Consider the following 21,255-nt stretch of genomic DNA (forward strand, 5'->3'; position numbering starts at 1 on the left):
TAATATAAAATTCTGTGATCAACCTCCAGGGAGGTTGAGGATTTGTATGTCCGATGACAAATGGGCGGTACGCTTTGGCTTGAATGATGGCATTAACTGTATCCAAAAAATTGGAATTTGCAGGTGCCCAGACCTTATGGTCTCTGTAATAGGAGTTTCAAAAGGATAATTATGGTCTAGGCAAATCAGATATCCTAAGTATATTCTTTGCAGGAACTTTAACACAGAGAGGGTGTGGGGGGCTTCTAGATCATGGAAAATATTGCTTGTGGTTGTGGTCACTATTAAGAACATATGCATCCAATTAATTACAAACCCATAGCATTATTAGACGCTGATGATAAAACAAAACATTTTAGGCACTGATTTTAAAAGAACTAGATCAATGGACCCTTACACATGGTATCCTGAAAATATATCAAACCGGCTTTAGGACAGAGATGGGCACTAATATGAATGGGCACATAGGGGTTAGATTACGAAAATTAGCCTGGGCGTAGAATTTCAGTCAGTAGGTATGGCTAGTATTCATTTGCCTATGGCTTTTGACAAAGTCAATAGGAATTTCCTTTGGTCTAAACTAAAGTTATGGGACATCCCTCCCCATTTACTTAATATTTTTGTTTTACTTACACAAAGATATCACCTTGAAAATCAGATTGAAGCGGCAAGTATGCTTTACCAAGGAAATATGATCATATAGGGGTCCCGGGCAGGGATGCAGCCTGGCACCCACCCTGTTTAATTTGTATTTAACTGATCTGGGAGAAACACTGGATGCTAAAGCATTTATTTCACCTTAAGTGGATCATCTAAAGTTCTTGTGGATTTCATATGCAGATGACATTTTATTTGACTGCACAGAAATTGGCCTACAGCGTCTACTTTATGGATTTACTGATTAACTATAACAAACGTTAAGTCATGCATGTTGTTAGAGTCTCAGAAATGTGCTAATTCCCTTCTATCTTAGAGACCCGCAGCTCTTTTTTGCTGGACTTTTATACTTTTAATGTCTAACCTAGAAAGTGTGAGACCTTTTTCTCATGTATTTTTCTGTGATTTGCACGCTGTTTCTTTTGACTTTGGAGTCTGACAAACTCCATAGGCATCATCTTCACATTGTGACACATAGCACCTTCAGTGCAGTGGCACAGAGAAGTCTGTTAGATTTCCCAAGGTTTAAATACCTTTTCTTGGTAAAAGTACTGTTTCCAAGAGCAGTGAAGTGTTATAGACTTAACTTGCATTTTGTAACTTTCTAGACCCAGCCCACACTATCTTACAATAGGGTGCTGGAGGGGTTACTTTAGTATCCCCTTTGTCTAGTTTCTCATGTAACATTTTTGTTACCCTTTCCTCACTGAATGGCTGGTGGCAGTGGTTTACCTTTTACTACCATTATGGGATTTTACTGCGGCCACAGTAAAAAACCCATGGGTGCCATTTTTGTCAGTGGCCCGGGTCGTCTTTTTTTGCCATTTCTTTGTGGAAAGGTCCTTCTTGAGATTTACTCTGCGTGCCAAACCAGGTTTGGTCTCTTTGTTCATTTGGCCTTTGGCGGGATTCACTAGTGAAGCCCGCCTCTGGCTCCAGGGTGTCTGGCGGGGGCAGGAAGCGAGGGAGGTGGCCGAAACTCCCTGTGCTTAGTCTCCTGGGAGACCAGAATGCACTCTTACGTCTGTTGGGTGACTGACAGCTAGTCTGGAATGAATGGGAGCAAGCTCCATAAAAGGCAAGGCTTTTTGGCTTGGAATTCAGAGTCGACCACTGGACGAAGGAATCCAAAGAACTTGAAGAAGACGCCTGCTGCGACTCCTGGACCGTTGGTTTGCCTGGTGAAGCCCTGCTGCTGTGTTGAAACTCCAAATTAGTATCGATAGAGAAGCCGCTGCAAGGACGACTTCTCCCTTTTGAGTTGGTGGGACCAATCAACTCAAAAGTAAGCCACCTGCACATCGACTCAAAGCTGGTCGAGTATCCACTGCAGTCGCTGCTGGATAGCCAGGGAGAGGAACACCAGTTTGCATGCGTGGCTTCTAAACTGGCCAAGAGCTCCAGGAAGATCCTCCGGACTCCCAGGAAGCAGGACTGATCGAGCCTGAGCCCCCTCAATCGAGCGCGGGACCCCAGATGCAAGGACAGTATCTTGACAGCCAGGAACCGCAGTGTTGCTGTTTGCGGTAGATACGAGGAGTTGAAACACTGAAGTGCCACTTGTTTGAAGATTTCCGGTTGCGAGCGGTGACCGTCCCATTGCAGTGCAGGAGTCCCCAGAGGTCCCCCATCTTGTCGCCACGACTGAGGCCCAGGAACAGTGAGATCTACAGAGTTGTACAGGAACAGAAGTCATCTGCTGCACTTTTTCTTCAACCTAAAGGTACTGAAAAGTCTAAGAGAATTTACCTCTTGTTGTGTAGCCACTTGTCTTCGTTGGCGACTTGCTTGTTTCCATGTGTAGAGTTGCTATTAGCTTCTTTACTTCACAAGCCTAATCAGCTTGTGGCCCTACTTTGATTTTCTTCTTTTCACAAAGATTTTTTAAACATAGGAAAATACTTTCTACTTACCTGCAATAAGTGCTTCAGTTCACCTTTTTTTGCTAACTTCACATTGGCTGGCCTGGCTCCCTGAATGACTACTCTCTGCTGCGTATGTGTTTGCCTTCCTTCCAGGAAAGGGTTAACTGACTTTGCATTGGGGGGGTTGTTTTGAAAGTACTTACCTAATTAAGAATAACTGTGTCAATACTGTTTTATTCTGAACTCTCTTCTCTTTAACACTACTCCCAAGGATATTCTAAATGCAACAGTGATATATTAATGCCAACAGCACCCTAGCTATTGAAGTCACCTGAGGGTGAAGGTAGTGCCTGTGTGACATCCCCAAATGGGTATTTGCCTATTTAGGTAACTAAGAGTGTGTATTTTTGGAGTGCATCTGTGTGTTGCTTTACATTGCTCCCTTCTGAAGAAGGCTTATTTTAAGTGACTGGTAAATAAATAAATGAATAATTGTTTAATCAAGAAACCTTGTGTGTAAGAGTTTATTTGAATACTTGTCACTGTGAATCTCTGCAACTCTCCTACAGCTCACAGTGACCCCTCTTGAGATAAGCCTGGCTGTGCCACACGCTACCAACCTGTGTAGTGCAGACTTATACCAAAGTTTGTGTTTCTATTGCCAGAAGCTCTGGGTTGTTGTAGTGCACCCAAAGGGTACTGCATACAGTCTTGCTTAACAAAACCTAAATCTGTAAATGTAATTTTTCTGTTGTGCCTATCAAAGTTAAATTCATCATCTGTGGGTTATCCCCACCACCCTAGGAATTGAAACGCAGCCATTCGATCGATTACATCATCTAGCACATTTTGTGTGCTTAAATGCCCATGCAATTTATAAACGAAATGATTAATTCGACTTGACTTGCCTGTGAGTGTTGTCTGTTTGTTGCATTCATTGCATTGATGATTCGCTGCATCTGGGCATATAGCACCACTGTGTAACATCCATGCTAAATTGATACTTGAGGCGTTTCGGTCAGATACTTCTATATTGTCAAATTTTATATGCAATTTGTGTCTGTGCCATTAATAACAGTTGAATTGAAGCGATTTGACTGGGACCTGTTATGTGAAACGTTAGTTGAAGCATACAAGAGTGTTGTGCCTTTCCTTTTGTGATGGATGTGATCAGCGTTTTGGTGCCTGGTATGTTGTGTTCTATAACGACTTTAGTTTTCAATGCTTAAACCATTGATTACTTTTCCCGCAGGACCATACTTCAGCCTTTGCAGGTACTTCTGTATGCTAGGTCTCTTTTCAGATGTGTGATCTATGAAGGAGTGGCTTTGTACAATGTTTAAATGCTCCACCCTGTAGCAGAGGTTTTATCTAGTTTTGTTTGTCTCCCTTTGTGTGGCCCACAGAACAATGAGAAGCAAATGCGGCAACTCTCTGTAATCCCACCAATGATGTTCGATGCTGAGCAGCGTCGGGTAAAATTCATCAACATGAATGGGCTCATGGAGGATCCAATGAAAGTGTACAAAGACCGACAGTTCATGAATGTCTGGACGGACCACGAAAAGGAGATCTTTAAGGAGAAGTAAATGGCTTTCTGTCCACCTTTTTGGAACTTTCCTTGCTGCAACACTAAGGGGGTGGAGATTATAGGGCTCTTTGCCGCCAGGGTTTGGGGTTAGAAATTACAAAATTAAATCCAGGGTTTTTGGGATGATCATGCTCACCTATCTCAGTTCCAAGCAAATTTATTTTTAGAAGTCAAGCTATTTTGATAAAATGGGAAATTTTTAGTCTTTTGTTTTTAACATTTAGACTTCAAGCTGTGCTGTTCAGACAGGGAGGGAGCCTCTTTTTGGAACCAGCTTGCATTGTCCTCTTGTGCATTGAGTGCCAGCCTCTATCTTGGCAGCTTGTATCTACAGAGCACATCATGTCTTTGTTCCTCTTCCCACATCTATTTACTGTAATAGCAACTGCCACATTTCAGTGTAACGTGACATCCTAGATTAACCTTAATGCATTTGTGAATGTATCTGGATGGATCGAAACGGGGCACTGCCCTAGTTGCAGGCTTCTGATTACATTAAGGTGTAAAAGAAGCAGGGAAACTGCACTTTAAAAATGAACCTGGAATTTCAGGACAGTGACCCTTTGTTGCTTTTATAGAGACAATTATTGGTAGATTGGTTTCTCCTCAAATGTTAAAGTTGTTGTGCACATCTCGCTCCTACATCACAAGCCCGCATTAGTCTGCCCTTAACCGCTTTGTGATTTTGGAACAGTGTCCAACCCCGATTTCCCCCAATATCTAAAAAAGGGTGATGTAAGCATTTGTCTTTTTACACTTTTGAGAAAAAAGCTCTGTCTGGTGTAGTGGAGTATTCCATGGTAATGGAATGCGAACTACCTACAGTTTTCTAGTTTTCTTTATATATTTCTCCATCAACAGGTTCAGGCAGAGCCTTTCCACTTCAGTTTACGGGTATGTATGAGTGTACAGATAACTGTATGATTATTATCACTGCCTGTACGTTTCACAGCTGACATGTGCAAAGTTGTTTTGAGTTGTGATTCACTGGGATGCGACTTCAACTGCCTAGTTTCGTAGTGAATTCCATTTATATTTGTATAGGCTTTTCTTGCCTGGGTAAAATGCAACGTGCCTTGCTTAGTTCTAATTGCCAAATGTAAGGGTCTAGAAATTAATTACTGGAAAGGGCTTTAGCACCACTTCCCAGCTGATCCCTTGGCACTATTGAAAATATAAGTGACCCAACAAAGACTTCAATACAACAACTTTTTTAATACATGTTTAAGAATAAAGGTTGCACTGCTTTTTTCATTGTAATCCATATATCATGCCAGGCAACCGTGAAAATGGATCACTGACTAAGACCATACCTGAGATGTGTAAACCTTAAGCCAATCGTTATTAAACCGTACTTATTAGAATTCTCCCCCCGCCCCCCAACCACCCCCCCACCTCTCTTCATTTTTGGTGCAAAAATCATTTGCACTGAAGTAAAGAACTGTTTTGGTCTGTGAGGCATGCAATTTTAGATTTCTTTTTTAAAAAAATGTTTTTAATACTGTGCCATCTCACCACCATACTATTGTCGGAGCGTAAACCTTGTTTGAGTTAAGGTGCTTTGAATCCAGCCCAGTTGCAGCAAGAACTCGGCCTGCTTAGGACGAATGGAACATAAAATTATGTGATATACATGAAGAAAACAAACATACTGAAGTAAAAATGTTTTGTGGAGAATGAGAAGGTGTTGGACAAGATCAAGATTGTATGCAGTACCCTTTGGGTGCACTACAATAATCTTGACCTCTTGGCAGTAGGGACCCAACCTTTGATATAAGTCTGACCTACACAGGTTGGTAGTGTGGTCGAGCAGCCAGGCTTATCCCAAGAGGGGTCAATGTGAGCAGTAATAGTTTCACAGTAGCAGTTATGCTAATGGTTCCATGTCATTTCATAGCGGGATGTTTTTGACTGTGAATTTTTTATCGAAAAAACCCATCGAATTTATTTTTGGGGGGCCCACCTAAACCCCAGTTACCTTTCAGTTTATATCTATTACCAAAAGCCCACATCACATATATAATTTTTTTAACCATCAATGGGTTTTTCCGATAAATAATTTCCAGTAAAAAACCAGCAAAAAAAGTCCCGCGATGAAAGGACATTGTACCATGCTAATAAACACTTAACTTGATAAAACAATTATTAATTTATCTCAGTTGTAAAGCCTTCTTCAGAAGGGAGCAATATATGTAACAATTAAAATACACTTCAAAACACACTGTTAGTTTCTCTAAATTAGATGATACCCATTGGGGATGACACACAAACACTTCCTAAAACCTCGGGTGACTTAAATAGCTAGGACACTGTGGACATTGATTTATAACTAGTACATTTAGAGCAATACTGAGTTTGGTGTAAAAGATAGAATAGAGGAATGAAACAAAGGTTAACAAATAATACACAAACGGGTAAGTACTTTTGAAAACCTTCCAATAGCAAATACGTTTCCCCCTTTTCTGGGGGAAAGGATAAAGCACAGAGTCAAAGATGAGAAGAGTCTCTCAGGGAGTCAGGACAGCCAAGGTTAATTGCACAATGTCAAAGGGAACTGAATATATTTTTTGCAGGTAGGTAAAAAGTCTTGCACAATGTTTTTAGAAATGTTTGTAAAAAGTGGAACACTTGAAGGACCACAAGCTGGGAGGCTTGTGGGGGCAAAGCTTTAGAAACTCTGCAAGGTAACCAAGACAGGTCTCAACTGAGAGCAAGTAAGGCTACACAACACGAGGTAAGGTCTCTTGGACTTTACAGTACCTGTGGTTAGAAGAAATGGTTCCAGCTGGCTTCTGTTCCTGTGCAGCTCTGCATATCCTGTTGTTCCTGCCCCTCAGTCGTGAGGACAAGAGGGAGGATGTCTGAGGACTCCTGCTCTGCAAGGGGAAGGTGTGCGGCAGCAATGGGCAAACTTCTATTCAGTGGCTCTTCTGTGTTTCAGCTCCTAGCGTCTGACCGCAAATAGCAACACTGCCGTTCTCGGATACCACTTCAGACTTACCTTGCTTCTGGGGTTCAGCACTCTGTTGAGGTGGCTGAGGCTTGGTCAGCCCTGCATCAGAGAAGTCCGGAGGATCTTCCTAGCGCTCGGGTCCGACTTAAAAGCAACGCACAAATTCTGGTGCTCCTCTCCCTGGCATTTCGGTTCCAGCAGCAGCGGTAATACAACCAGCTTCGAGAGGATGTCCAGACGGGCTTACTTTGGAGTTCATTGGTCCCACCAACTCAAAGGGAGAAGTCGTCCTTGCAGGGCTTCTCTAGTCAAGGCGAATTCGGAGCTTCAGCAGAGCAGCAGGCTTCACCGGGAAAACCAACGGTCCAGGAGTTACAGCAGATGTCTCTTCCAAGAAGTTCTTCGGATTCCTTCGTCCAGTGGTCGACTCTGCCTTCCAAGCCAAAAAGACTTGCCTTTTATGCAGGTTTCTCCCGTTCATTCCAGCCTAGCTGTCAATCACACAGCAGGGTGACTGTCCTTGCTGGACAGCCAGCTGGCCAATCACCTGTGGGGGCATTCCTGTAACCAAGCAGATTAAGGACGGAGTTGTGGGCACCTCCCTCACTTCCTGCCAGACATACTGGAGCCAGAGGTGGGCTTCACTCATGAATCCCTCCAAAGACCAAACGAACAAAGGGATCAAACCTGGATTGACGCGCAGAGCAAATCTCAAGAAGGACCTTCCCGATAAGGCAAAAAAAGATCGGGCCATTTTGACGAAATGGACACCCATGGGTGCTTTGCTGGGACTGCGAATGCAGCCACAGTAAAAACACACAATGGTAGTAAAAAGTAAACCACTGCCACCAGCCATTAATTGTTGAAAGGGGAACATAAAAATGTTAAATGAGAAACTAGACAAAGGGGATACTAAGTAACCCCTCCAGCACCCTATGGTAAGATAGTGTGTGCTGGTTCTAGAAAGTTACAAATGCAAGTAAAATCAATTTCACTTTACTGCTCTTGGAAAGATTAGTTTCACCAAGAGAAGATATTTAAAACTTTGGGAAAACTAAGACTTCCTTGTGCCACTGCACTGAAGGTGCTGTGTGACACAATGTAAAGACGATGCCTATGGAGTTTGTCAGACTCCAAAGTCAAAAACAGAGAATAAACCACATTAAAATTACATGAGATAAAAAGTCCTCAAGTCCAGCAAAAAGAGCTGGGGTCTCTAAGGTAGAAGGGAATTCACACATTTCTGAGAATTCTCCCCAACACCCCTAATCCTACTTTCTCATGTAACATTGTTACTCTCACTACTTTAAATGGCTGGTGGCAGTGGTTTACTTTTTCCTACCATTGTGCTTTTTTACTGCAGGCTGAACCCTCAGCTGCAGGACAGCACTGTCACAACCACTACTAGGTGGTCCCTATGGCATTGCTGGTGTCGTGCGCTGAGTGCATTTCTTTCAGTAAAACCGTGCCACGCAAGAATGTGCTATTACATTTCTTGCTGCAACAGTCTAGTCTTTCCAAGGTGGCCGCTGCCAGGAAATGGGAGAGTATTTAGTTCGGCTGGATCCTCGGCTTGTGTGCGTTGCAACCCTTAGCCTTTTCAGCCCACGGGTAAGACGCTACGCCATTCTGCTACGCTGTCCTGTCATTCTGCCTTCTCTCCCTCATTTTTGCTACCTCGTAGCGTTTCTATTTCTTTCCCCGGCTTCCAAGCCGTCTTTCTTTCCTCCTGTGTGCCTAACGGCAGTGGGTGGTCCTACTCTTCTTTCCGACGCTAGTCTTTCCGGCTTTTCCGCCTCCCCCTTTCCCACACCCTTTGGACTGGCACCTCCGCGCTGCATTCTGAGTGCACGCTCCTTCCCTGGATACTGCATTGTCCACGCGGCATTCTCTGTGCATGCGTTATCTTACCCACGCTACCCCCGTGTTCTGCTCCTCCCGTGTTGCTTTCCCTGTGACCGCTCATCTTTGGTCACCTGCCAGTCCTTGCCATACAAATCTCTTTTCTACTGCTGTTACTCATCTTGGACTAGCCCCCTATATTCCTTCTGGCAAGGGCCTCTGCTTATCTACCAGTCAAACCTTTTCTTCAGCATTTCAATCTTCTTAATGCTATCGGATGTAAACCAAGGATCATCTACCTTCAACCATAACGGACACACCTTGGAAATCGGAGGATGCTACAGCAGAAGAATCTCCAGTCTGAGATGGCCTTTGTACTACAGTGCTTTTCCCTCGACTCCAGGACGCCCCCCACCCAACTGCCACAGCAAACTGCCATTTGTATGCAAAGGAGGTCGCGCTGACGGCAGGAGAGGATAGGCCCCATCTCTACAAGATCAAGGTGAAGAATAAAGACAAGACCTCATGAAAGGACGACAAATCGCCATCTTCACGTGAGGATTGTGAGAATCGCCCATGGGTGACCATTTTGTCAAAATGCCCTGTCTTCTTTTTTCACCATTTTCTGTTTGTGAGGTCTTTCTTGGCCTTTTACTCTCTGCATTGGGACAGGTTTAAGCCCTTTGTTTGTCTTGCCTTTGGCGGATTTCAGCCTAGAAGCCCGCCCCTGGCTCCAGTGTGTATGGAAGGACAGGATGTGTGTCCCAAAACCCCTCTGTCCTTTATCTCTAGGAATGCCTGAATGCAACTTGTCCTGATTGGCTGGCTGTCCTTTCCGGACAGCCACCCTGCTGTGTGATGGACAGCCTAGGCTGTGCATGAATGGGAGAAACCTGCTTAAAAGGCAAGGGTTTTCGGACTACGGGCATTGTCGACCACTGGTAGAAGCACCCGACGAAGAAACCGTGAACAAAGCTTGCTGCAACCTCCTGGACTTTTTAATTGCCTGGTGAAGCCCTGCTGCTGTGCGGACTTCCTTTATCACCTCGACAGAGAAGTTTCTCCAGAATGACATCTCCCCTTGGGTTAGTGGGACCAACTAACCCTGGGACGAACTCCATTGGACCACCTCCCCCCAACTTGCTTTACCTCTCTGTTGCTGCGGGAGCCCAATGCCTGACGTGGAATGAATCAGAGTAGAAACACCAGGAGCCTCCTAAGGACCCTCCAGAAGTAGGACCTCCAGAGTCCCCTAATCAGAGTGCAGGATCGAAGGAGTGAAGGAAATCCAACCAGTATCCAAGATCCGCATCAGTGCTGTTTGATGAGCGCTGAAACCGCAAGGTGCTGCTGAACCGAAACGAGCCCGTAGCTGCCGACGACCTGCCAAGTACTGCCGCAGGAGCCCTCCAGATGTCCTCCCTCGTGTCCCAAAGACTGAGGCTCAGGAACCAGGGTCTGCACCGCTGTAGCAAGACTGAATCCAGCTTCGCCACTCTTCTTCTAACGAGAGGTACGGTCTAGGCATAGGGTCTTATTGCCTTTAGCCGTGCTTTTCTCAATTGGGAATTGCAATGGCTTGCCTTTTTCGAGTTGATTTCAACTCCCTTCTCACAGGCGTAAGAGTTTGTGACCCTATGTTAGGCAAGATTGTATGCAGTACCCTTTGGGTGCACTAGAACAACCCTGACCACCTGGCAAACAGAACCCAACCTTTGGTATAAGTCTTAATCTTATGTCCCGCCCCCTTTCCTCCATACTGCATGTTGGGACGAATTCTAATTCCCTTCACCTTAGAGACTTTGCTGGATTTGGAGGACTTGATTTGTTTACCTGGAAAGTGTGGCCCTTTTTTCCCACTCTCTCATGTATTTTGAATGCCTTTTACTCTTATGTTTGATTATGGAGTTTTAGACAACTCCATAGGCATAATCTTTTCATGTCACACAGCACCCTCAGTGCAGTGGCACAGGGAAGCCTTTCAGGCTGTCCCAAGGTTTAAACACCTTCTCTGGTATAAACTGTTACCCAGAGAAAGTAAAGTTGAATTGACTTAACTAGTCTTTTTAAATTCTTAGACCCTGCACACCCTATCTTACAATAGAGTGCTGGAGGGGTTACCTAGTATCCCTTATCTCTAGAAACTCATGTAGCAGTCAAATGCTACCCTTTCCTCTCGAAATGGCTGGTGGCAGTGGTTTCACAACGAACTACCATGATTTTTCTTGACCGTGAACACCGATGGCGTTAAATCGCGGGAGCCACGTTTTTCAAGATGGCGCCCGAGCCTCCTTTGTTTAAACGGGTCCTGGTCTTCTTTTTTTGCCATTTCTTTTTGGAAAGGTCCTTCTCGAGTTAAGCCGGTAGATAGCTCAGTGGGTTGAGCGCTCGCTGCTGTGATCTGCAGGTCGCAGGTTGGAATCCCGGCAAGGCCAACTCAGCCTCTCATCCTTCCGAGGTCGATTAGTACCAATATTGGTTGGGTGATATTGTATGTAACCATGTTCTCTGTAAAGTGCTTTGGATGAAGGCGCTATATAAATAACACATCATTATAATTAGAGTTTGTCTCTGCGTGCCAAAGTAGGTTTGGTCCCTTTGTTACTACGCCTTTGGCGGGCTTCAGGACTGAAGACCGCCTTTGGAGCCCGAGTGTCTGGGGTGGGCAGAAAGTGAGGGAGGTGCCCGAAACCCTCTGCTTAGTCTCCTAGGAGGCCCAAATGCACTCTGGCGTGATTGGCTGGCTGACTGACTGGCAAGGACAGCCACCCTGCTGGGTGAGTGGCAGCTAGGCTGGAATGAATGGGAGAAAACTGTTTGAAAGGCGAGTCTCTTGGCTTGGAAGGCAGTCGACCACTGGAACGAAAGAACCGAAGACGAGCTGGAAGAGGATGGCTGCTGCAACTCCTGGACCGTTGGTTTGCCCGGTGAAGCTCTGCTGCAGGTCTGAATCACCAAGTTCATCTCGATAGAGAAGCCCTTCAAGGACGACTTCTTAGTTGAGTTGGTGGGACCAATCAACTCGTAAGCCACCTGAATACCATTCTCGCAGCTGGTTTTATTTTCCTCAGAGTGCAGCAGGAAACCGAATAGCTAGGAAGAGGGACACCAGTTTGTGTGCTTGAATACAGCTACCGGAATTGAAGATATGCCAAGTGCCAGCTTTGACTAGTCCCAGTGCAGGAGTCCCCCGACGTCCTCCCTCTTGTCACCTCGACTGAGGCTCAGGAACAGCGAGATCTGCGGGAACTGCCAGGAACAGAAGTCTTCAGCTGCATCTTTTTCTTCATTGTAAGGTACTGTGAAAACCCGACCGAGAGAACTTACCTCTCACTGCGAAAGTGCTTGAAACTTTGGCAACTTGCAGGCCTAGTCAGCTTGTGACCCAACATATGAATCTTTCTTTTACAAACTACTTCTGAGAAATTTGGCAAAAATTTTTCCGTTTAACTACCAGAACTGCTTTATCCTATACAAGACATTCACCCATTGACTTTGGCCTAAGCTATTGCATTGAATCGACTTCTCTGGTGAACTCAAACTATTTGCACTGTCTAAGAGTTACTGTAATATTAGTTTTATTAATTTATGCCTTTTTGCCCCTACTTCAACGTACTCTGAATGCCATTTTTCTCCTGCTTCAAAGTAGTTTAAATGTCTCAGACCCGTGCCATGTAAAGACTGAAGTATACTTCGAAGGGATTGTGTCCTCCGACGTATTCCTTATATATGATATTTGTATCTCTAGCTTGCTGGCCTCGGAATTTTTTTTTCCCCCGAGTAGAGGGCGCTGTGCGTCGACGTCCGTCGAGTAGGTGTTCCTCGACAGCCACCGTATCAACGCTGACGTCATCATGCCTATAAATGGCCATGCGCAGCGTCCTTTGCTCAGTTCCGTTTTTCCACGCTTCGTGTGCCTCGGAATACCTTTGCTCAGTTTGTCAGTCGAAATATATTCATATTTCCTCGAGAAAACCGACTTGTACTCAATGGCTTCCTCCTCCGACCCGACGACACCTCGGTCCGGTTCAAAAAATGCCGAGACTGTGGGAAGAAAATTTCGTTGACGGATCCTCACAGGATTTGTTTGTGGTGTCTGGGAATCGAACACCAGTGTTCGGAGTGTGAGGAATGCCTATCCATGACGGCGAAAGCCTTGAAGGAGCGTAAGGGGAAGCTCGAGAGAGGTAAGTCAGTTTTAACTTCCTCAAAAGTTTCCGCCGTAGAGTCGAGACATTCGTCTCCTCACCGTCGAAAGCATTCTCGGTCTAGGTCTCGAAGTGGCTCCCACCACTCGTCGAGGTCTAGACACTGGAAAAAGAGACATAGAAGATCTCCTTTGTCGTCATCTTCTAGTTCCCCTGAAAGAGTAAATTGCCCCACAAAACACAGCTCTCAGGCTGAGTGGGAGGAATTCAGAAAAAAGATGCTAAGCGTCTTCGAGAAAGCGGCCTCGACCCCCTCGAAGTCAGCTGAGGCTGATAACCTGGGTGAAAAGCCCAAAAAATCTAAACGCCGCGAGTCGCAGCACCCGGCGAAAGAGTCGACCCGAAAGTGCCATGAGCCATCGGGAAGTAAAGCATTTTCGAGGCCATCGTCGAAAGCCCCTTCGAAGCATAGATCGGCGCCATCGACGCTGTTATCGAAGGGTTCCTTGACGCATCCGCCGATCGAGTCGACGCCGACATAGACGCCGATAAAAGAAAAACCCACGGCTACTCCACAGCCAACGGTTACACCGAGAGCCTCCGACACGACGTCGAGAATGTCGTCGACATCCTCGAGCAGGATTCCGATCCTCTCGAGTTCTTGAAGGCCTCTTCCAGTTTTCTCGACGCCTTTGTCAGCGCCTTCGAGGATTTTTACATCGGCGTCAACGACATCGACCTTTTCAAGGCCACTGATGATGGCTCCCTCTGCTTTAGAGATGGGTTTTATACCATTTCACAGGCCAGAACATCCCCCCTTAACTTCTATTTATGAAGAAAGGGAAGATTCTGATCAAGAAAGGCCTTTTCGGCTGCAGAGGACCACATCACCTGAACCAGAGACTTTTGCCTCTGAGGAAAGAAGGTTGAAAGACCTTCAGGATGCATTACAGGAAGCAAGTGGCCTAGACACTTCCCCAGAAGTGGAATTTGTCAAACCAGACCCAGGGGAACATGCTAAAACCCCTTATAGAACCCTAATGTCAAGAATTATGGAGTTCATGGGTTGGTCTGCGTTTTCACCTGTTTTTCAACAGGATGACCTCACAGATATTCTGGATAAAGGTCCACAGGAGGATCCTGTGGTTCCCTTTCATTCTGCTTTACAAAGAAAGATTTTAACTAACTGGGAAACTCCTGAAGTTGTCCCTGCGGTTAACAAGAAGTTGTCAGCGAAATATAAGGTATCTGCTGCTGACCCTGAATACCTATCTAAGCACCCTACTCCAGAGAGTCTGGTGGTCCAGGCTGCAACTTCATCAGGCAGTACATCTGCATACCCCACTGCTCCACAGGATAGGGATGATAAAAAATATGATGCCATGGCTAAGAAAGTCTTCTCGGCCTGTAGCATGGCTTTAAAATCTGTTAATGCGACTTGTACGCTCGCTAGTACAGCCACACTCTTTGGGAGTGTGCTTCATCAGCGGCTGACTGCCTCCAGGAAGGAGAAGAAAGGAACGCATTTTTAAATAGCAGAGATGTTAAAGATGCAATGTGTGAGTCCCTTCAAACTGGCATTGATTCTGCTGACAGTATCAGCAGAGCCATGGCTGCAAGTACCACAATCCGCAGGCATGCGTGGTTGAGAAAGTCCGGCTTTGCTTCTGACGTACAGGCCAGACTTTTGAATATGCCCTTTGACGGCTCTTCCCTGTTTGGTAAGAAGGCGGATGATAGTTTGGAAAAACTGCAAACATCTAAAGCAGCAGCCAAGTCACTAGGAGCTGCAATCCACCAAACTAATTTTCGTCCCTCAGGATCCTCTTGGAGTGGAAGGTCCTTTCACAATTATTCCTCAAATGGAAGAGGCAGAGGACGGCCGGCTCAAAGAGGCCAAGGAAAATGTACCCGTGGTGGACGGGGTAAAGGAAAGAAAGCCGCATCAGCAGGAGCAGGAGCCGCTTTACCTTCGGCAACTGCATCAGCCGCTCCCAAACCACTCTGAGGTCTCCCATCACAAGACGCCTGTAGGGGGCAGGTTAACTCACCATCTGACGGAATGGCAGGCTATTACGTCAGATGCTTGGGCATTGGAGACAGTTGCCCAAGGTTACTGCCTGCCTTTTCTATGCATCCCTCAGAGCCATCCACCGGGGAACAGCTCTCTGAAAGTGCCGGATCCGCTCCTCTTGCAGGAAATTGTAAACCTGCTAGAGGAAGATGCCATAGAACCGGTACCTGTAGCAGACAGGAACAAGGGCTGGTACTCCCCCCTACTTTCTCATACCAAAGAAAGACTGAGGACTGCGACCCATCCTGGACTTAAGAAAATTAAACAAGTTCTTCAGGAAGGACAAGTTCAAGATGGTAACTCTCTCTCAGATCCTTCAGGCCCTTCAGCTTCAGGACTGGTTGGTATCTCTGGACCTTCAGGATGCTTATTTCCATGTGCCAATCCATCCCAAGCACAGGAAGTACCTGAGGTTCGCAATTGGAAACTCTCATTATCAATTTTGAGTTCTGCCATTTGGGCTGACCTCCGCCCGAGGGTCTTGACCAAGCTAATGTCGGTTGTGGCTGCAAGTCTAAGGAGGGAAGGGATTCATGTCTACCCCTACCTGGACGATTGGTTGATCAGAGCAGTTTCTACGGAACAAGCTCGGATCCAACTAGATTATGTCTGCCACTTCCTTCACAAGCTGGGCTTCTCCCTCAATTTAAAGAAGTCACAGATGATACCATCACAGAGACTCCAGTTCATTGGAGCAGTCCTGGACACGTCCCTGGGAAAAGCCTCGCCACCAGAGGTGAGGGCTCAAGATATTCTGCAGATGGTCACCAGGTTTCAAAATGCCCAACGTCTCCCAGCCTACGACTTTTTGAGGTTGCTAGGCCTCATGGCATCCTGCATATCCCTTGTGCCAGAGGCTCGCCTGAGAATGAGATCCCTTCAGTGGGCACTGAGGACTCAGTGGTCACAATTCTCAGGGAGGATGACAGATCTCCTCCGGATTCCGGACAAGGTAGCCCACGACCTTCAATGGTGGGCCTCTCCAGAGAACATCTTGAAAGGAAAACTCTTTTGGCAACCATGGCCGGAGATAACAGTAATCAGACGCCTCACTCACGGGGTAGGGAGCCCATGCCAACGACTTGACCATCAGCGGTCATTGGTCTCCATCGGAGTCCAGACTACACATCAACCTGTTGGAGCTGAGAGCCATCAGACTGGTACTGAAGGCTTTTCTGCCGTCTGTACGGGGGAGAAACGTCCTGATAATGACGGACAATACAGTGGCCATGCACTACCTCAACAAAAGAGGAGGCGTAGGGTCACTGCCACTGTGCAGAGAGGCAATGCAGCTCTGGTTTTGGGCAATTCAGGAAGGAATCTCTCTATCAGCAATTCACCTAGCCGGAGAGAAGAACTTGAGAGCGGACGCTCTGAGCAGGCAGAACACAGTCTCCCACGAGTGGGAGATAGCTCAGGAAGTCCTTAAAGAGATCTTCGCCCTTTGGGGAACCCCTCAAGTGGATCTGTTCGCCACCAGTATCAACAGGAAGTGCGACAAATTTTGCTCAAGGTAATTTCCCCCGAGAGGAGCTTTAGGAGACAGGTTCGTAGTGGACTGGGAGTTCCCACTTCTGTACGCGTTTCCTCCGGTCCCTGTCATTCCTCAAATGATCAGGAGGTTGAGAAGGTTTCGGAAGACCATGATCCTAATTGCCCCGGATTGGGCCAGGAGAACGTGGTACCCGGACCTTCTGGACATGTCCATCCATCCTCCAATTCGTCTACCGTACAGAGAGGATCTTCTCTCGCAGAAGGGAGGTCAGGTTCTCCATCCAGCCATCAAGACCCTCAACCTTCACGCTTGGTATCTGAAAGGTTGAGGTACAAGGATTGGGACCTTCCAGATGACGTCATGGAGGTGTTGCTTTCGGCCAGAAGGCCAGCAACTAAACCTCTATACCGCTGCCGTTGGAATACATTTTGCAGCTGGTGCAGAGAAAAGAATATCGAACCCTTTTCGTGTGGTACACCTGCGGTGTTATCCTTCTTACTTTATTTGGCAAATTCAGGCCTTCAAGTTGGCACTATTGAGGGCTATCTCGCAGCGCTATCGATCTTTAAGCGCTCTGCAGAGGAGCCATCGTATTTCAAAATTCCATTGGTAATACAATACCTGAAAGGTCTAACTAATGTTTACCCTCCAAGACCATTCCAAGTTCCCTTATGGGACTTAAATCTAGTTTTAAACTTCCTAAAGGGTGCCCCTTTTGAACCACTCCACTCTTGTTCATTGAAGTTTCTCACCCTCAAAACTGTTTTATTGGTAGCATTAACATCTGCTAGAAGGGTTAGCGAGATACAAGCCCTATCTTGTAAACCTCCTCATACAATTTTTCACAAGGACAAAGTGGTTCTACAGGTGAAGCCTAACTTCCTCCCAAAGGTAGTTTCTGAATTTCACATTACTCAGAAGATTACTTTACCTTCATTCTATCCTCCTCTCCATCCGGGGAAAGAGGAAGAGAGGCTACACAGGCTGGACCCTAAGCGAGCCTTGAGTTTTTATATCAGTAGACTTGCTAAAATTAGACAAGCAGACCAACTCTTTGTAGGTTACGCAGGACATAAGTTGGGATTACCAATAACCAAACCATCTCCAGGTGGATTATTTTAGCCATTCTGGAATGCTACAAACTGGCAGGGAAAGAGCCCCCTCAAAATCTATGGGCTCATTCGACCAGGGGTATCGCAGCCTCCTCAGCTCTTCAAAGAGGGGTACCAATTAGAGACATATGTGCGGCTGCCACATGGTCGTCAGCACATACCTTTACTAAATTTTATAGCCTGGATTCCTCCTAGTCAAGAGACTAGATTTGGCAAAGCTGTGTTACACTCTGTTCATTCTTAAAGAGTAATATGGCATCTCCTTCTCCCGCCTCCAATCACATACCACTGCTATGGGAGTCTATCCTAGATAAGGAATACGTCGGAGGACACAATCCCTTTCGAAGAACAAGTTACTCCTTACCTGGTAACGTTCTTTCGATGGGATGTTCCTCCGACGTATTCCTTATCGCCCCTCCCATCCATCCCCGCAGTAAAATTTCCATTTTGGTTGCAGCTTACGCTCCTTCAAGGGTACGAACCATTCATGCAATAACTACCTTACTCTACAAAACGGAACTGATCAACGGACGCTGTGCGTGGCCATTTATAGGCATGATGATGTCGGCGTCGATACAGTGGCTGTCGAGGAACACTCGACGGATGTCGACGCACAGCGCCCTCTACTGGGAAAAATATTTTTCGAGGCCAGCAAGCTGGAGATACAAATATCATAGATAAGGAATACGTTGGAGGAACATCCCATCGAAAGAACGTTACCAGGTAAGGAGTAACTTATTCTTTTGTATGATATAGATTGCCTCCTTCTAGTGAATGTTTTATAACTGACTGTTGAATAAATGAATAAGTGTGTAACCAAGAAACCTTGAGTGTAAGAGTTTATTTGAATACTCGTGATTGTAGACCTCTGTGTAACATCCTTAAAGCTCCCATTCCCTCTTGACATAAGCCTGGCTGCTCAGCTCAGCTACCAAAGACTGTAGTACAGACTTATACCAAAGGTTGGTTTTGCTTACACCTGTAGTCATAGTTGTGTGTGGTGGTCCCAAAGGGTACTGCATACAAACTCTGCCTAACAATTTGTGAGCTGTTTTCTTTTTATCCAGCTCCTCATCTGTTGTGGAGTTGAAGAGGTCACCCCCTTCGAACGGGCGATCTAAGATGCGATCCTGGACATCCAGGTTGAATTTCGTCGCACGGAGCAAGGCTTTTCTTCTCATGTCCGTGGCAATGCAGATGGCACGGCCAGAGGCGTCAATGCGGGCCACGATGGACTCCATGATGTATTGCACCATCAACTTGGCATCTGCCAATCCCGCCTTGAATTGTGACCTGGTTCTGCGCTGGAAGCTCTGGGAGGAAATCTGCAATTTTACACCAGAGCCTCTGGTTAACGGCTGCCAGCATTGCATCTGCGTTGGCTTGACGAAGGTGCAAGGACGAGTTCGAATACAGGTCTTCCCGTACACATCCAAGATCTTCTCCTTACCTAGCAGTGCCGCAGAGGATGGGCATATAGCAAGAGTGTACCCCCCTCCATCTGCCTGTACTTTCCAGGAGTTGTAGCAGCTCGTCTTCAGTTCTTTTGTTCCAGTGGTCGATTCTACCTTTCAAGCCAAGAGACTTGCCTATTATTCAGTTTCTTCCCATTCATTCCAGCCTAGATGCCACTCACCCAGCAGGGTGGCTGTCCTTGCCGGACAGTCAGCTAGCCAATCATGCCAGAGTGCATTCGAGTCTCCTAGGAGACTGAGTACAGGGAGTTTCGGGCACTTCCCTCACTTCCTGCCCATCCCAGACACTCGGGTGCCAGAGGTGGTCTTCAGTCCTGAAGCCTGCCAAAGGCGATGAAACAAAGGGACCAAACCTCGTTTGGCACGCAGAGCAAAACTCTAGAGGGACCTTTCCATAAAGAAATGGTGAAAAAAGACGACCAGAACCTGTTTAAACACAGGGGGCTCAGATGCCATTTTAAAAAACATGGCTCCTGCGATTTAACGCTACCGGTGTGCGCTGTCGGGAAAAGTCATGGTGGTTTGTTGTAAAACCATTGCCACCAGCCATTTCGAGAGGAAAGGCTCACATTTGACTGCTACATGAGTATCTAGACACAGGTGATATTGAGTAACCCCTCCAGCACTCTATAGTAAGATCGGGTGTGCTGGGTCTAGGAATTTGAAAAGACTAGTAAAGCCAATTTCACTTTACTTTCTCTGGGAAACTAGTTTATCCCAGAGAGGGTATTTAAAACTTGGGAAACCTGAAAGGCTTCCCAGTGTCACTGCACTGAGGGTGCTGTGTGACACACATGAAAAGATGCCTATGGAGAGGTCTAAAACTCCATAATCAAAGAACACAAGAGTAAAACACACATCAAAATACATGAGAGAGTAGGAAAAAGGGTCACACTCTCTCCAGGTACACAAATCCAGCAAAGTTGCTGCGGGTCTCTAAGGTAGAGGGAATTAACACATTTTTGAGAATTCTCCCTAAAACCCTACAATTGACTTTTCTGAACTCTCTTAACTTTGTGCAAGACTTTTATCCTAGAAGTGCATCAGATCCATACTGTTTTCAAATGAATTTGCCTGTCCCGGCTCCCTAAAGGCACTCTTCTAAATCCATCGACTTTGATATTGTTGGTCCCTCATAGGTAGTAGCTTGTTGTACACTGGTGCAGCTGGGAAAGGCTTATCTAGACTTCATTGGAGGATTCAGTTGCCCTCAAAATTGCTGAGAAATTGTTCTAACATTTTTACTTCCCTAACCCTTTCCTTTCCTTTGTATTGTTTATTTATATAGCACCTATAAACAAGAAAGTGTTTCTAAGTGCTCGAGGCGGGTGGAACAATCGGAAAACCAGTTACTCAGAGCACTTAAAATTTTGAGACGATAATAGTCTGCACAGGCAGAGTAATTGCGTAAAATGCATTGAACGGTTGAGACACATCAAATAGGCCTGACGCCGATTCTGCAGTTTTACAACTCAATTAAGGGGAGAAGACTGGGCAGAACAGACTATCTTCAGGTATGTGCATTTGGATTGTGCAAGTGCATTTAGGGTAACGGAAGGGGGAGGTCCAAGTGCACCCAGTTGGGGGGGACTGGGCTAAGTGCATAGAGAGCCACTCTCGGGTTATATCTAAGTGCCTTGAAAGTGGGTGGGTTTTGGGCCTTGGGGAAAGTGCAAGATAGGATTGGCGGGGGTGCCTGGGACCTGTGAGACTGAGGTATACCCAGCGGCCAGTTGGCAAGCGGGAAGGAAGAGGAGGGAGAGATGCGAGCGCAGAGAGCTAGGGTTTAGCAGGGTAGAGGGAGAGTGAAGGAAGAGAAGAGGATGGTCTTGAGTTTCCGGAATTTAAGGTCAGGCTCAAGTCGGAGGACTGCAGGGAGGCTATTCCAGAGGGAGGCACCTGCTGAGGATAATGATCTCCCTCCAAATCTCTGCTTGGAGAACCGGCTCACTCGCAGAAGATTGGAGATAGATGAACGGAGGTCACCTGAGGGACAGTATTTAGGTAGGCAGCATTGCATTTAGGTAGATCCCAGGCCCCAGA

General features: G+C 46.2%; 1 protein-coding gene across 7 annotated transcripts in view; it reads left to right on the top strand.

The window, feature by feature from the left end:
* Positions 1–21,255, top strand: part of NCOR1 (nuclear receptor corepressor 1) — a 2,268,409-nt gene that overhangs the window by 402,988 nt on the left and 1,844,166 nt on the right. For 5 of the 7 annotated variants that reach the window (XM_069615218.1, XM_069615220.1, XM_069615222.1 and 2 more), the window contains exons 12-13: positions 3,929–4,107; positions 4,975–5,007. In XM_069615218.1, the coding sequence (XP_069471319.1) occupies positions 3,929–4,107; positions 4,975–5,007 (212 nt within the window). The remainder of the gene's footprint in view (positions 1–3,928; positions 4,108–4,974; positions 5,008–21,255) is intronic. The other 2 variants (XM_069615221.1, XM_069615224.1) reach the window with 1 other exon arrangement.

Source organism: Ambystoma mexicanum, chromosome 9 (genome assembly GCF_040938575.1).
Source record: "Ambystoma mexicanum isolate Mex_15411 chromosome 9, UKY_AmexF1_1, whole genome shotgun sequence".
NCBI classification, from domain to species: Eukaryota; Metazoa; Chordata; class Amphibia; order Caudata; family Ambystomatidae; genus Ambystoma; species Ambystoma mexicanum.